We start from the raw sequence: 15,090 nt of genomic DNA, 5'->3' as shown, positions 1-15,090 counted from the left end.
CCAAAGGACTTCAGAGAAAAGAAAGATCAACACATAGACAGTAAGTGTAGGCAAGGATGTAGAGAAATAAAGAAACCCTCATATATTGCTGGTGGGAGAACGAAATGGTACAGCCATTTGGGAAACAATTTGGTATTCCTCAAAATGTTAAACACAGAATTACTATATTACCAAGCAATTCCATCCCTAGGCATTTACCCAAGAGAACTGAAAATATATGTGTACAAAACCTGCTCACAAATATTCACAGCAACATTATTAATAATAGCCCAAAAAAAGGAAACAACTCAAATGCCATCAACTGATGAATAGATAAACAAAATGTGGTATAACCATATACAATGGAATATTATTTGGCAATAAAAAGGATTGAAATATTGATACATACTACAACATGGATGAAACTTGAAAATATTAGGCTAAGTGAAAGAAGACAGATATGAAGCCACATACTGTTTTATTTCATTTGTATGAAGTGTCCAGAATAGGCAAATCAATAGAGACACACAAAGTAGATTAGTGGTTGGGATAATTAGGGAATGATGGCTAAAGAGTATAGGTTTCTTTTGTGGGTGATGAAAATGTTCTAATTAGATAATGGTGATGCTTGCACAACTCTGTGAATATGCTAAAAGTCACAGAATTGTACATGTTCAGAGGTAAATGTGATGGTAGATGAATTGTATTTCAATAAAGCTTATAAAATATCTTTAAAAAGATTTACTTGTACAATGACATGAAAGAAAGCTGTATTTTAGAAAAAATAGCTGGGCTAGACTATGCAGAATGATCTTAAGTTGAGTCATATCATTAAGTTATAGTTACCAAAATACAAAAAGACAAGGCCTGGAAGATGTTGCTAGCAGGAAAAGTGGAGAGCAAGTGGAGAAGAAAGGGCTGACTGACTGGAAGAGGAGATGAAGGAAAAGGGAACTGAAAATGACAGAGTTGTTTGACGGGAAACTGGTTTCATTTACAGAAATCTGCAAGCTTTCTTAACCTGGTTTTCCGTGGAACATGACAAGTTTAGTTTTAGACATGCTTCACGGTGATGGAAAGACTTAAAAGTGTATGGAGTCACATGAAAAAACATTAACTGGAGCACAAGGAAGGGTCATGGCTAGATATGCCAATTAAAGAGCATTTGCTCAGAAGGGAACATCTGAGCTCACGTGGCAATCGTGCAAAACAATTGAGAATGGCTGGGAGAGAGAAGTGGACTTATAGGGATAGGCAGAGCCCATTGAAAGTTATTATAAAATATTGGCTATAATATTATAAATCAACATTATAAATCAACTATACTTAAATAAAATTTTTTTTGATTAAAAAAAAGATAGGCAGAGCCTATTCCTCATGACTTAGATTATCCCTATAGGAAATCTCTACCAGAGCACCCAACACTGGCATTTGGTGGACTCAGGGATGGGATGATGGCTTTCCCCGGCCTGTGTCTCAGATCCTCATCCATCAGCTTGGTATGATGCCAGGTGAACTGCCTCCTTTGTCATTAGGTCTGGAAGCATTATATTATATTAATTCTTTGCCCCTTTTTGGCAGCTGCTGCAACATATTCTAGCTAAAAGAGACAAGGAATGATGCTGTTTCAGTGTCCCAAAGAGCTCCAGAAATAACAGTGGGAGGCATTTGGAATTCATTTAATTGAAGCAAGTTCTCCAAATTTTACTACGTCTACTTTCATGCGTCTATTTAATGTATCTTTCTTTTTCTTCTCTGGAAGATTGATCACATGCAAGTACTCCTCAGAGGATTTAAAACTTTTTTTACTTCCTTGAATTTCCAAATCTCTAATCTCACCCTGATTATTTTTCTCTTTTCCACAGAGACTTTGATATAGTTTAAAGAAATCTGGAGAACAAATAAGATTTTTGAAAAAGACTCTGAATATTTAAGGCAAGATGACACGGATACTAAGTTTTCAGCTCCAAAATATCTTACCCGACAGTGAAGAGGTTTTTGAAGCACCACATGATGCATGCATGCAGTAATGAATCTCAGCTAGGAATTCCCCACTGATAATGTCAGGGATGTGGCTGCCAAGTGATTCTAGGTTAGTAGAATGCCTAGGCTGGGTGTGAGGCAGTCCATGAATGTAATTAATGAGACAGACACACCACAGGGGTGCTTTCTGTGCTTGAGTTATATTTGCAGTCGAGAAAGCTGGGTTTTTGTTTGTTCTATGTGTAAGGTTTAATCTGGAAATAGTTTTCAAGTATTGCTCTTCTTAGCAAATTTTAAACATAGACTAATGAAATGATCTACTGCATTCCATTTCCCAGCAGTCATTGAGTCTAAAAGCAATGTAGCCAATTTTATAAACAATTAAATGAAGACCCAATCCGATGGAACAGACTTCAGTTATCAGTTTAGGGAGGGGTCCACTGTGCTAATAAATTAAGAGTCTCTTATCCCAGGCAAGGGACTCCAAGATAGCTTGACTGAATGGGCGTGGTAAAGGGAGAAAAGCTCAGAAGTAGAAGTCAGGTTGGGTTCAAGGTCTCACTTGATAGGTCAGTAGCAGTGAGGCTTTGGGCAACATGCTTCTCAAAAGTAATCTCCGTGTACTCTCAGCTTTTTCACTTCTGAGTCACTATTCAATCCACATTAATCTAGCCTCTGCCCATCTCCACCACTTAATGGAATTGCTCCTCTCCAGGGTCTGCAGTAATCTCCAATACCAAAGGATACTTCTTCGTTGTCACTTTCTTGAACTCTCAGCAGCATTCCACGTGGGTTGCCACTCTCCTTGACATACTGGTCTCTTGGCATCTGTGATGTCATAGCTTCAGTTTTGCTCTTCCTCACTGGTTTCTTTTTCTTGGTCTTCCTTGCTGGATTCTGTTCTTCTACCCTCTGGAAATATTGGAGCATCTCAATGATAAGTCCTGGGATTGCATCTTTGTACTCAGTCTCTCCCTAGGTGACCTCATGTGTTCTTGTGGCTTTTAACATCAACTATCTAGTCTGTCTCTCCCCTGAACCCCAAACTCATTTATACAACTGTTACTGGCATCCACTTAGATGTCAAATAGGATTCTCCAATTTAACGTGTCCGAAATGAAACCCTTGATTCTCCCAATCCCAGTCCCTCCCCACACGCAGTTTTTCTGCCCCAAAACAGATGGTCATCCTGATTCCTCCTTCTGTTACCTGCATCCAATCATTCACCAAGTCTGACTCAGTTTTATCTAAATAATGTATTTCAAGTTTATCCATTTCTCACCATCCTCATTGATTTCATTGGGCTTCAAGCCATATGTATCCTCTTAAAACTGCAATAGCATTTAACAAGTTTTCTTGCTGTACTTTGATGGCAGTACAACCCATTCTTTACATAAAGGCAAAATTATCCGTTTTGGGCTTCTTTTATTATGAAGACTTTCAAACATATACAAGTGGACAGAGAGAGGAGTATGAACTCCCATATAGCTGTCACCCAGCTTTAACAGTTATCATTGCATACCAGTCTGTCAGATTGGAAACCCCATCTATTTCCTTGCCTCTAGTATTTTGACACAAAACCCAGAAATCATATCATTTCACCCCTAAATATTTCAATATATATCTGGAAAACGTGACTTTTTAATGATAAACACAAGACAACACATGTTTAAAAATTAATAATAATATAAAATAGCATCAAATATTCAAAAAGTAAATTTCTGAATGTCTCAGAGGTATCATAATTTTTTACAGTCAGTTAATTTGACTCAAGATCCCAATAAGGAGCACATACTGCAATAGGTTGCTCTGTCTATAGGGTTCTCCTTCTATTAATATCTCACTCGTTCACTTGCTTTTTTCTCTCCCTTCCAATTTACTTGTTGAAAGAACCAGATTGTTTCTCCTGTAGAGTTATAGTCTGGATTTTGCTGATTGCACCCCTGTGGCTAATGTGACATGTTCCTTCTTGTTAAAAATTGCTAAGATGGCTTCATAGGTGGTACTGTATTCTTCCATCATAAGTCATGTATTTAGTTTTTGTGATGTTAGTAGCCATTGTGTTTTACACCCAAATTTATTAAATCATTAGAGATTGCAAAATAGGGATATTCTAATTCCATCAATACTTCATTTGCAGGAATACTCATATAAGTGAGGAACTTTCTTTTGTCTGTTTTTTAGGCTACCTGTTGTTAAAGATTGTATAAGAATAGATTACCTTTTTAAAATGTAAATTGGACCATGTCTCTGCCCTGCTTAAAGTCTTCCTGTGACATCTCCATGCACACAGAATGAAATCTATGGCCTACACACACACACTGCATGGTCTGGCTTGTCGATCATTTCTTCATCGTTTTCTATCATAATGTCTACCTTTTTATTAAAGTTTAAATTAAATTTAAAACTTGAAGTTTATTGGAAAGGTCAAGCCCTTTTCTGCCCCAGAATTTCTGCACTTGCTCATCCTTCCACCTGGCCATTGTCCCCTACTTTTGGCCAGTGGACTTCTTCTTGACCTTCGTGCTGAAATGTCATTTCCTCATCAAGGCCGCCTCTGACTACTTCATTTAAGAGGCTTGCTCTCCCTCATCATAGCTCCAGCTTAATTCATTTAGAGCATCCACCATAAGCTATAACTCTCTTCTATATTTTCTTATTAATCATTTTCCACCAAGAATGCTAGCTCTGTGAAAGCAAGGATTTTTTCCATCCCATACACCGCTGAATCCCAAGGCACAGCACAATGTCTGGCACATGGTGGGTGCTTTTCTGTTTTTGAATCAACACCACAAACTTCCTGACCCTCATATTCTCACCTCTGTAAGTGGAATACAGGGATGAGGTAGGTGATTGAGGATTTTTTCTAGGTTTTTATTGTCATTCTCTGAGGATACAGACATTAAGACAAAGAACATCCAGTGCAATGCTTCCTGAATTCTTCATATTGTGGCATCTGGAGCAAATGTCTGATAGGGCAGGCCATGGAGGCAGGCTGCAGGCTTGCAACCTGGGACTTGGTCCTGGCTCAGAGCCTGAGAGAAGAGCTGGTGTGGTGACTGAACAGAGGGCCACAGGAGTTGAGTTAGGCAGAGCATTTCTGGACTCATGGGGATGGGCTTATAGATTTAGGGCAGGAAATTCTTTTGAGCATATACTTTGAGGACTCCCTGATTTTTATGACTCTCAAGGACTCAGAGGACTGGAACTTCCTGCATCGCCACAGGGTTCTGAAATCCCCCTTTCCCCTGGAAAGTCACTTTCTTTTCAGGAAATCTCACCAATTTTGCACTATTTGAAAGCATTCTCTTTTACAATGCAAATACTTTGGTCATGGTTGAGAACGTTATGAGTATTTTTCACCTTCGTGTGAATTAGCTTAACCAGGCTACTTTCTTCCTAAAGTCTGAGGTATCAAAGTTCGGTTTCCCTTAAGAAACTCAAGGGGGAAGGGGCAATTGTGGGCTGGAGGAAGACAGTCTGACTTAGCAGAGTGGACTGCTGCCACGGACAAGGCTGGCTTAGACATCCTAGGGGTAGAGACCAGGGCTTAGGTCAGCCAGTCCCAAAGTCCAGTCAATTTCCTTAATGCGAGAGGTTCAAGACTTTTACCCAAGATCAGTTCCATTAATGTGATGTTCATTACCAGTATAGGGTATAGACAAGACCCAGAATAGAATCCTGACTGTGTAGAAATTCACTAAGGTCAGCAGCCATACATACAAGGGCCAGCAGAAAGGCAGTGCCAGTGTGCCTACAGCATGTGATCAGGGCACAGACCCATCCACTCATGCAAAAGGCACCTTCTGCTTTCCCAGAAACTCTCCCAGGACCACTGATGCCTCCTCTTCTCCCAGAAGTCAGGGGAGAAGAGATTAGCTTCTAGGGAAGACAAGGACAGGAAGAAGTGGGACCCAGGGTATTGCCCAGTCAGAAAACAGGTTTTCCTCCTTCTCCCAGAACTGCCCCCTGATCTTGATAAATTCCCTTGCCACTTCCTATCTGTACCCCTGGATAGGAGCTAACTGTCTGCTGAAGCAGGACTTGGAGAAACTCTTTAGAGGGGCCATATTGAGGCAGTCATAATGTGAAAGGATTTGTAGGCATGCACAGTTACGCACTTAGCAACAGTGAGCACTAATCTTGCGAACTTTTTGTTAATATATTGGAAATGCCCTTGGGACCTCATTCCCCTTTGGTGTGCTGACATGATATGCTGAGGGACTCCTTGCATTTCTGATCTGCTTAGGACATTGACCCAATTTCATTCGTATCTACAGCAACATCTTAGCTTTCTTGATAGTAGAGATTCCCAACCACCTAAGAGGTGAAAAAAATGACAAACCATTTAAACCAAAGCAAAACAAACAAACAAACACCCCAAAAAACTTCATTTCATGGAATTGTAGATTGGGAGAAAAGTAATTTGGACTCCCCCTTATTTCATAAAACTACTCTGTATACCACTGGCTTTCGGTGTGTCCCACCAGCCTTTGATCTATGCTTGAATCACTTCAGTGGTGGGAATCACAACTACTCTCTTCTCCTTGCCTTGACAGACAATTCTGTGGTCTTCTTGTTCTTAAATTAAATTTTGATTATAAGCTATCATTACTCTTCATTACTCCTCCACAATCACACAGAGGAAGTTGGATGACTCTTCACACAAATGCTATTAGTGACTATGTATCTCTGAAGTCTTCTCTTTACTAGTCTATAAAGTCTCCAGCTCTCCTAACTGTTCCTGGTCTCCTGGGAAGGAGCATCTGAATTCTCCTCTTAGAGCCTACTCCAAAGCTAATCTCATGAGTTTTGTCTTTGGCCCCTTTCCTTCCCTCATTTTTCAGGAACTTTGCCCCATCTCCCTTTTCTCTCTGTATCTCCAGGGTTTCCCTTAGCCTCAGACTACAAATACACCCATTCTACCCTCTACTCAACATTGCTTATCTACTTGAAGAAACTAGCCCATCTTTCGATTTCCTGTCACCTTCAAATTTATGGAAAGAGTAGTCCATGGCTACTGCCCCTAGATCCTCCTCATTCCCTGTGGTAATCTGCATTCTGTTTCCTTGGCTTGGTAGAGATTTATCTTCGAAGGACATTAATGTCTTTGAAATGGTCTTTTATCAGTCTTCAGGCTTCTCCCCACTCTATAATATATATTGATGCTGTCCCTTCTGTCTTGACATCTCCCTTAGACTCCCAGACTCAGAGATCTCCTGGTTATCTTCCTATTTCTCTAACTGGCCTCTCCCACCATTTCTTGTTTTATTCTTTCCCCTCCAAAAAAAAGACTTTCCTTAGACAATATCCTGAGGCCACTTCTCTTTTTTCTGTCTTCTCTTCCTTGGCAACTTTACCTGTTTCTGTGGTTTAATTTATTGTTCTCATAGGGGTAACCCCAAACCCCCATCTCTGTCTCAACCTTGATTTATCTCTATAGCTCCATTTCAAGCTTTCTTCTAAATGTTTTTACTTGAAGATGCTACCTTAAACTTACAATATCCCAAATGTAGTTTCTTCCTTGATCTGTTTCTTCTCTGGAATACCTATTTTTGTTGGGTACATTGCCCCAAACCCCATTCAGCCAAGTTCTAGATCTACAGGTCATTTTTAATCTCTCCTCTTTCTACTCCAATTTCTTTCTACTCTCTTTCTACAGAACCTCTTACATCTGCCTCTTCCTGTCTATTTCCATTGTCCCAACTTAATTCAGGCCCTTTTAACCTCTTGCTGGATTGTTGGGATAGTCCAGTTGGCATGTCCATTTCCTACTTTCGATTTACCACATTTACTGCTGCCAGATTGTAGTGAAGTTGCATCTTATGTGGGGATTAAGTATTAAAGTCATTGTTAAAGAAGAAAATCCCATGTAGTCAACATTGCTCTTGAAAATGCCTTATATTGTCCATAAAGTAGAATCTGCAGACATATTGCTTCTTAATAAGTTCAACAGTGCCAATTTTTCCTTCACTCTTGGAACAGATCGCTTTTCTTTTGGTTGAACACCAGATGAAGTCATTTGCTTGGTTTTAGGGGCCATCTAGTATAAAAAATATGTTTCTTTAAACACCAGAATCACACTCAACACTAGTCTATTTGAATTCATATTAGTTACTCATGAGTGTGATACAAATCCACTGGAATGTCTAAAAAAGCATAGCTTTGATCCTGTTACTTCTGTGCTCGAAAACCTTTAGAAGCCTTTTTTTCCCCCATTGCCAATCAGAAGTCCCATTTCTTTAGCCTGACACTCAAAACTATCCACAATCTGGCTTCAACTCACTTATCTAATCCTGGTTCCATTCCAGAATAGAACAACCTGCCCTTCCCCACACATGCTTTGCATATTCTAGTTGCCATCCCCATTTCCTCTTACAGTGGGTCCACATCCACGGATACCTTCTTCTCACTCCCCATCTTTGCGGGTCTCAACCATTCTTCAAAGATCAACTCATGCTGCATCTCTTAAGAGTCCTTCACAGAGTCTCCACCCACCCAGCCTAGCCAAAATCCTATTTCCCTCTCTGAACTGCAATAGATCTTAGTTTATCCTGCTTTTATGGCAAGTATCCATTTCTACTTCTATTTAGAACTGTCATTTCTCTTTATGTTTTATGCAGCTATAAACACTATGGGCAGCTTGAGTCTTCTTTATATTTTTATAATTTTTCACTACCCTCCCCATCTTCAAGCACACAGTCAGTCTTCAACAGGTTTTAATGAATAAAGAAGTAAAATAATGTGGCTTCCCAACTCCTCCCATGCAGAAGAGCTTCTCCTGATGTTTTCTGGTCTGGCAGTGCCCTAGCACTTGGGACCTGTGCTCCAGAAAAGCTGCCAACTCTTCTTCATCCCAGTAGTGCCTTCATCAGGCAGTGAATGAACTCAACAGGAAGGCGCATGGGTAAGACGATCTATGCAAATGGTCAAGCTCTTTGCTTCTTCTTAAAAAGCAAAATAAACATCCTCGATTTAAAAAAAAGAAAAAGACCTTGGATATTAACAATACAATGGCTTTTTCGTAGAAGGCTTCAGGAAATGCCAAGATCTGTCATTGGAGATGGAGACATTTTGTTCCCATTGTGTAGAAATTGACTGATGAGGCCTTTTAAGCAGTCCTGCAGACCTACTGGTAAAGGATCAGAACATTTCTCAGTGCATCTCAAGTTCAGTGAGACTTTAACCTTTATAGAGAGAAAATCCTTCCCCCCTACCGGCAACCCCCGCAGCAATTCCCTGCTCCTCCTTACACATTCAAACGGATTTTTTTTTTTTTTTTACCTCAGGGAAACTCAAGGCTGCAGGGGAGCTCTGATTCCAGGAGTCCACTGAATACAATAGCCTCTTGAATTTTTTCTGAATTCATACTCCTCCCACCCCCAATACAAATCTCGCTTTGCTCAGATAAACTGTAAGGTTTTTTAAGGAAGGTCTGGGGGTTGAAGCGGATGGGAAATGTAGTATCTTTAAGGGCTGTTTGAGGGTTGGAGAGGATGGGAAATTTGAGTCTGTCTTACATCTTTCATGTGATGGATCATTTTAATCTTTATTAAGAACATGCAGAAAATGCAATCTGCCCCAGAGACAGAGAGAGAGAGAGAGAGAGAGAGAGAGTGAGAGAGTTTGACAATGAATTTACACCCTCAGTGTTGACTTGGACTGATCAGGGAAAATGACTGCCCCACGCTCTTGTAAATCTTAATGTACCATGAAAAGTGCACAGGGCTGCTTGACGTACAGTGTTCAGAATTGTCTTGACCTTCTTAAATTATGGAAAGTCGCTAGTAGGAGGGAAGTTTTTTTGTTTTTGTTTTTGTTTTTTAATTTTCCTGCACGATTACTCAGGTGGCTTTTCCTGTTTCTTTTCTCGTCCTGGACTGAAGTCCCGTAATTACTATCGCAGAGACCTGGAAGGATGCCTGCACTCCCGGCGAGGTCTCCTCTGCTTGGCCTCCTCCCTCCCCCGCCACCTCTTTTCTCTTTCTGGCCCCGCCTCCTCCGCTCGCCCTGTAGCCAGCAGCTAGACAGCTGTATTCAATCAGAGAGCACTTACAACTCCAGACGATTCAAACGGGAAACTTCAGCGTGAAGCGCAGCCCGGCTCCGGCTCTCTCTAGCTTTCTTTCCTCCCCGGAACCCGAGGTGGAGATTTTCCTCGCCCTGGTTTCTTCGGGAGCTCGCCGAAGACCTCTAGGGGGCCGGGTCCTGCGGGGGGTGCCCTCCAGTCTGGTAATGGGGGGCGGCGAGACGCCGTAGGACAGGCGAGGCGGCGCTGCGGGTGGCACTGCCCCGGTCTCCGCGCCAGCTCGGCCGCTGCGGCAGCTGCGAGCGCGCCACGCCACCCAGCCTCCTGCAGCAATGGCTCGTCCGTGAAACGTGAGCCAGCCGTGTTCCTTTGAGGAGTGCCTGCATCCTTCGTTTGGGCTTCACCACTGTCCTGGGTGAAAATGGCTGTCTAGACTAAAATGTGCCAGAAGGGACCAAGCAGTGGATATCCAGCCTGTTAAACCCAACTCGTAAGCTCCGAGACCTGGAGGAGGAGGAGCTCGGCTCTGAAAAGTGCAGTCATGAATTCTGGAGTTGCCATGAAGTATGGAAACGACTCCTCGGCCGAGCTGAGTGAGGTAAGAAACAGCTGAGGTCGGGAACTCTGGTTTCTTAGGCATTTGCTTTGCCACCAACTCCCCTCCCTCCCCGTCTCCCCCAGCCTCACAAGCCACCCGCCTCGCGCTCCCAGTTTGGAGGCAGAGCAATTAAAGATTAATAGATTTTCCGGATCTTGTTTTAACTTGTTGTGCTACTCAGGAAATGACCTGAACTGGCTTGATATTTCAGCCTGAAACGAGTGGCTTAAAAAAGAAACAAGCCCTCACCGCGCCGCCGAGGCGTTTTAGTCTCCGTGGCCTGGGTCCCCTGACTCTTCCCACCCCCCACTACCTTCACCCCCCCACCCCACCCCCATCCCTCCACTTCAAGTACAACATTCCCTTCCGTGGTCCTCAGAATACACGGGGATCTCGTTGAGTTTAAGCTGATGATAATTTGGTGGGGCCGGGGAGCTCATTGGGGTACTAAATCTGCCAACGGCTCCCACGTGTAATGCGTTTGGTTCCGTTTAGGCAAGGTGGTCTCTCCTCGGAGGAGACGAATGAGCAGCGCTGGGGAGGGGAGTGGGGAGGAAGCACATCAAAGCGGCTTAGAACTTTATTTCCTGCCTGGGACTGGACTCCTGAGTCTTTGAGGCAAGCGCATTTGCAATTCCTGTCTCTCACAGTATCAAATCCACTTGAGTGTTGGAGACCAGCTTTGAAATTAAAGCTCCATCAAACAATATGCAAATATATGAGCGGTTAGATGCCCGAGGCCACCTTTTTTGATGACTTTAGGGATGCCTCTGGCAAACCTCCTCCCTAGACTTTGAATACCTGAAAAGTGGTGATGGAAAATCGGCAGAACTGGGTGCTGGAGAGGAGTAGGTCTGTGTGATTGGATGTATTCAGCAGGAGCTTAGTGGTTGTGGGTTTTCCTCTTAAACACTGTCACTGAGCCATCCATGGGGCAAAAGTAGAAAAAATAGCCTGTGCTTCTTGAGTGTGGCCGGAGAGAGGAAAGGGGAAGAAAAGGAGCCGTGTAAAAACAGCCAGAAGGCAGATAGAGGTGATGTCAGATTACCAACCATGAAGGGAAAATGAAAGGATGGAGCCCTCTTTGTGGGGAGAGGGCTGGTGCAGGGAAAGAGAGGGAGGTGTAGACGGGGGAAATCTGAGTAGTTTGGAGGCTAGTATCCAGCAGTGAATGCGGTTGGCCCCTGCCTGGTGCTCTAAGTGTCTTGCTGCTGCGCTGTCCCAGCGCTGGTTTGAAACAGCATTTAAGATGTTGCGAATGAGGTAGAGCCATTTCCTCAGCCCTGTGGTTTTCCCTGTGATGTAGACAGCTGAAGAGATGCTAAGAGTGAAGGTGTTTAACTTAAAAACGGGAGGTGGAGGAAGAGGTACGAAGACCTAAGTGATTTTTTCCAGTTTTACATGCAGGGAGAGATTTCAGATCTAAAACAGAACCCAGGACCTTGCTCCATTAATTTGACACTATTTAAGGAGAAGCCTTTGACTTTTCTTCTAAGTCATTTCAAAATAAGAAACTGATGGCATGTATCTTGTAGTCTTTGGCAGGCCTTTCACATTGTTTCTGTGTGGCAGCTGTAACTCTGTCAGCTGAAGTGTGCTATTCAAGCACCTTTGTTTAGAACTGAAACACAGAGATTTAGAAAGAAGGTGGTTAGAACACTAAAGAGAGAGAGAGGAGGCCTGGACTGACTTCAGTAGTTTGGCACGGTCAGAGTGAATGCATTAGATGAACCGAGAGTATCTATGAACCTTGGGTGGGAGATAAAACTCCATTCTTTGCCTGGTTGTATCCACTCCTTAAGTGCTCCTTGGAAAACCTGGGGCCCAGTGAAAGAGCTGAGGGTGCTTCATGGCCCCTCCATTAGTGAGAGAAGTAATATTTGGGCTTTATAGGACATAGCTATGTCCCTGAAAAAATAAACAAATTTCTGCCCCAACCATGTCCTTTACCAGTTTTACTCTCCTTCCCTTCAGGGTCTGCTCATTCATTTCTTGCCCTCTTTCCCGCCTTCTTTCTAAATTCAGTGATTGAGTTGCCCCTCCATCCTCCCAGTCTTAGTTTCCCTGCAGATTGAGTAGTTGCACTCTAAGGATAATTATTTTTAGTCTTTGTACATATTTTAAGTTAGAGTGTATGTAAAGAGAATTTGTAAGCAAAGAGGGTTGTGTGGCTCATGCCTTGTAGACCCTAAATCTCAGTTCAATTTGTCAGTAGTTGGAGGATTTGCGTTTTTTGTCACATCCACAGGACAGTATCCATGTGGATCCATAGATCTGAACACAAGTCATTTGTATTTCTCACATGAGGTCTATGATGGAAAGGAGGAGTTCTTTTCACTGTAAGATTTCTCTTGAACACCGGTTTTACTGTAAGTCTTGGGGGACAGAGTTGCCATCTTTTGTTGGGTGGTTCCTCCTCACCTGGAAGCAGAGCTAATAAAAACCCTCAGAGGCCCCTTTAGTGCCAGATCTCTTACTGCTCAGGAGGTCACCGTGGGGTCAGACTTAGCCCCATGCCCAATGGCCATTTCAGGGGCAAGAGGAATTCTGAAGGACCTAGTGTTATTCTCAGTGTCATAAACAAGTGGCTTTTCTCTTTGGTGTTGACTTGTGAGCTTACCCCTTCTACAAGGGTCCTCCAGCCACAGGAGTCGTTGACTTTTTCACAACAATATTGCCACAGACTCAGTAAAATCCTAAACAAGGAGGGGTGACTTGAATCAATTTCTCATTGTGATCTGCTGGTCTGTTCCTGGGCGCAGCTAGCTTTGGTCAACAATTGAGGTGCAGGCCTCTGCCTACAGTGCTCCAGGAATGCTTGGGTGCAGGAGAGGCAAAGGGGAATTTGGGTGTGAGGGACACACGATTTGGAGGCCTGGAGCTGGCTGTTTGGCGTGAGGGGTTTTGTATGTGTGAGAACTTTACAATGGAAAAACAGGAAATTCATGAATGTGTTCCTTTTGTCTTTATTTTGAACAATAGCTGCTTAAGATCCTGTGAGATTATGAGACAGTAAAATTGTCCCTACCTGTGGACATTCAAAATATTTTTATTTATCAATGACCACAATCGTTTTATCAAGTGTGAATACTTGAAGTAAAGCGAACTAATCCTTAGCATTGAAAACAGACCACAAAAAGAAAATTTAAGAAATATGAATTGGCTATTTTTTTTTTCTTGGCTAATAGCTGTCCCTATCGAAGACTCAAAGAATGTTTTTCTTTTCCTAAAGTGAGGTTAAGGAAGGACTTCAGCATCAGCCAAATCAAAAGTACTCAGAAAATTCTGACTTTCAGTCTCCCTCCCCATTATCAAGAAGCTAAGTGGACACACTTTCAGCTGCATTAGATTAAATTATCCCAAACCTTGTCAAGGGAAGTCTCAAATCCTTTTCCTTAACGCCGTGGGTTTTCAGTCGCGGTTAGTTCTGTTTGTCTTGGTAAAACTTGTGGGACTAGTATGTGGTTTACCCTTGTTTTACTCTCATAATCACATTTCTTGGTTCTTAGAATAATTCAGACCTTGGGAAGATGTCTTAAGGTGCAGCATTATCAGCGTATGACTTGAATTTATTCATCTTCACAGAATAGCTATGGACTGGATCTGTTTGCCTGGTAGACAGCTATCTGTTCATGTCGCTAACTAAAAATTTAATTAGGTAGCAAACTAAAAATCTTCCCTGGCAGTAATTAAAACCTCCTATCCAAAGCAGTCGGCTTATATTCTTTGCCTATTAAACAACGAATAGGTAAAAATTCTTCCATCACCGTTTACTTTGAAACTTTAGTTGCCCCAGGAAATCATACTTCCTTTACTCTGTCCTTATTTGTTTATTCAAAGCCTCTTTCATAAGATTACTGCATTCCTGAATGTGTGCTATAGAGGCAACTCTATGTGCTTTCATCATTTACTTGTTGAGTAGCTCCTGAAACCCACATCTTCACTGATACTCTAATTAAGAGGTGCATCTGTATAGGAGAAAATTGTTGTCTAGATAGATTATCTTGTATGACTATCTGTTAGTGACCATCTCACAGATATACTTACTCTCAATCATCAAGTTGCAAAATATCAGACTTGGAAGGGACTGAGATCACCGAATTCCCACAGCCCTTCATACTTCTTTATACGCCTCTATGGAATCGCACTTCATTGTAATGAGTTGTTTAGTGTCTGTCTGAGACACAGACCATTCGCTTCAGAATGGCAGTGTAGCAACCTGTCATGGAGACTGGCACATAGTAGGTGTTCTTCAAGTGTCTTATTGAACACCTTGCCTCTCCTCTCCCTTTCCCTTCTTATAAACATAGAAGCCTTGGTCTGAGGCTTTTTTGGCTGTCTGTGGCTGTGTAACAAACTGCCCCCCCAGAGTTAAAGACTTAAAAGAACATTATTTGCTCATGATCTCACAGTTGTGGGCAGAGCTGCAGGGTAAGACTTGTGTCTGTGACCAGAGCTAGACGATCCACTTACAAAATGGCTTAGTCGCATGATGAGCAAA

At 42.3% G+C, this 15,090-nt stretch overlaps 1 protein-coding gene across 3 annotated transcripts in view; it reads left to right on the top strand.

Moving 5' to 3' along the window:
• Nucleotides 1–15,090, top strand: part of MCC (MCC regulator of WNT signaling pathway) — a 386,214-nt gene that overhangs the window by 133,359 nt on the left and 237,765 nt on the right. Inside the window, exon 1 of one of the 3 annotated variants that reach the window (XM_006203973.4) lies at nucleotides 10,017–10,589. The exons of the other annotated variants lie outside the window; for them this stretch is intronic. Within the exon in view, the coding sequence (XP_006204035.1) occupies nucleotides 10,533–10,589 (57 nt within the window). The 5' untranslated portion in view covers nucleotides 10,017–10,532. Of the gene's footprint in view, nucleotides 1–10,016; nucleotides 10,590–15,090 lie in introns of those variants that run through there. 3 annotated transcript variants of the gene reach the window in all.

Source organism: Vicugna pacos, chromosome 3 (genome assembly GCF_048564905.1).
Source record: "Vicugna pacos chromosome 3, VicPac4, whole genome shotgun sequence".
NCBI classification, from domain to species: domain Eukaryota; kingdom Metazoa; phylum Chordata; class Mammalia; order Artiodactyla; family Camelidae; genus Vicugna; species Vicugna pacos.
The sequence above is the reverse complement of the archived record's forward strand: the minus strand, read 5'-3'. Positions and strand labels throughout refer to the sequence as shown.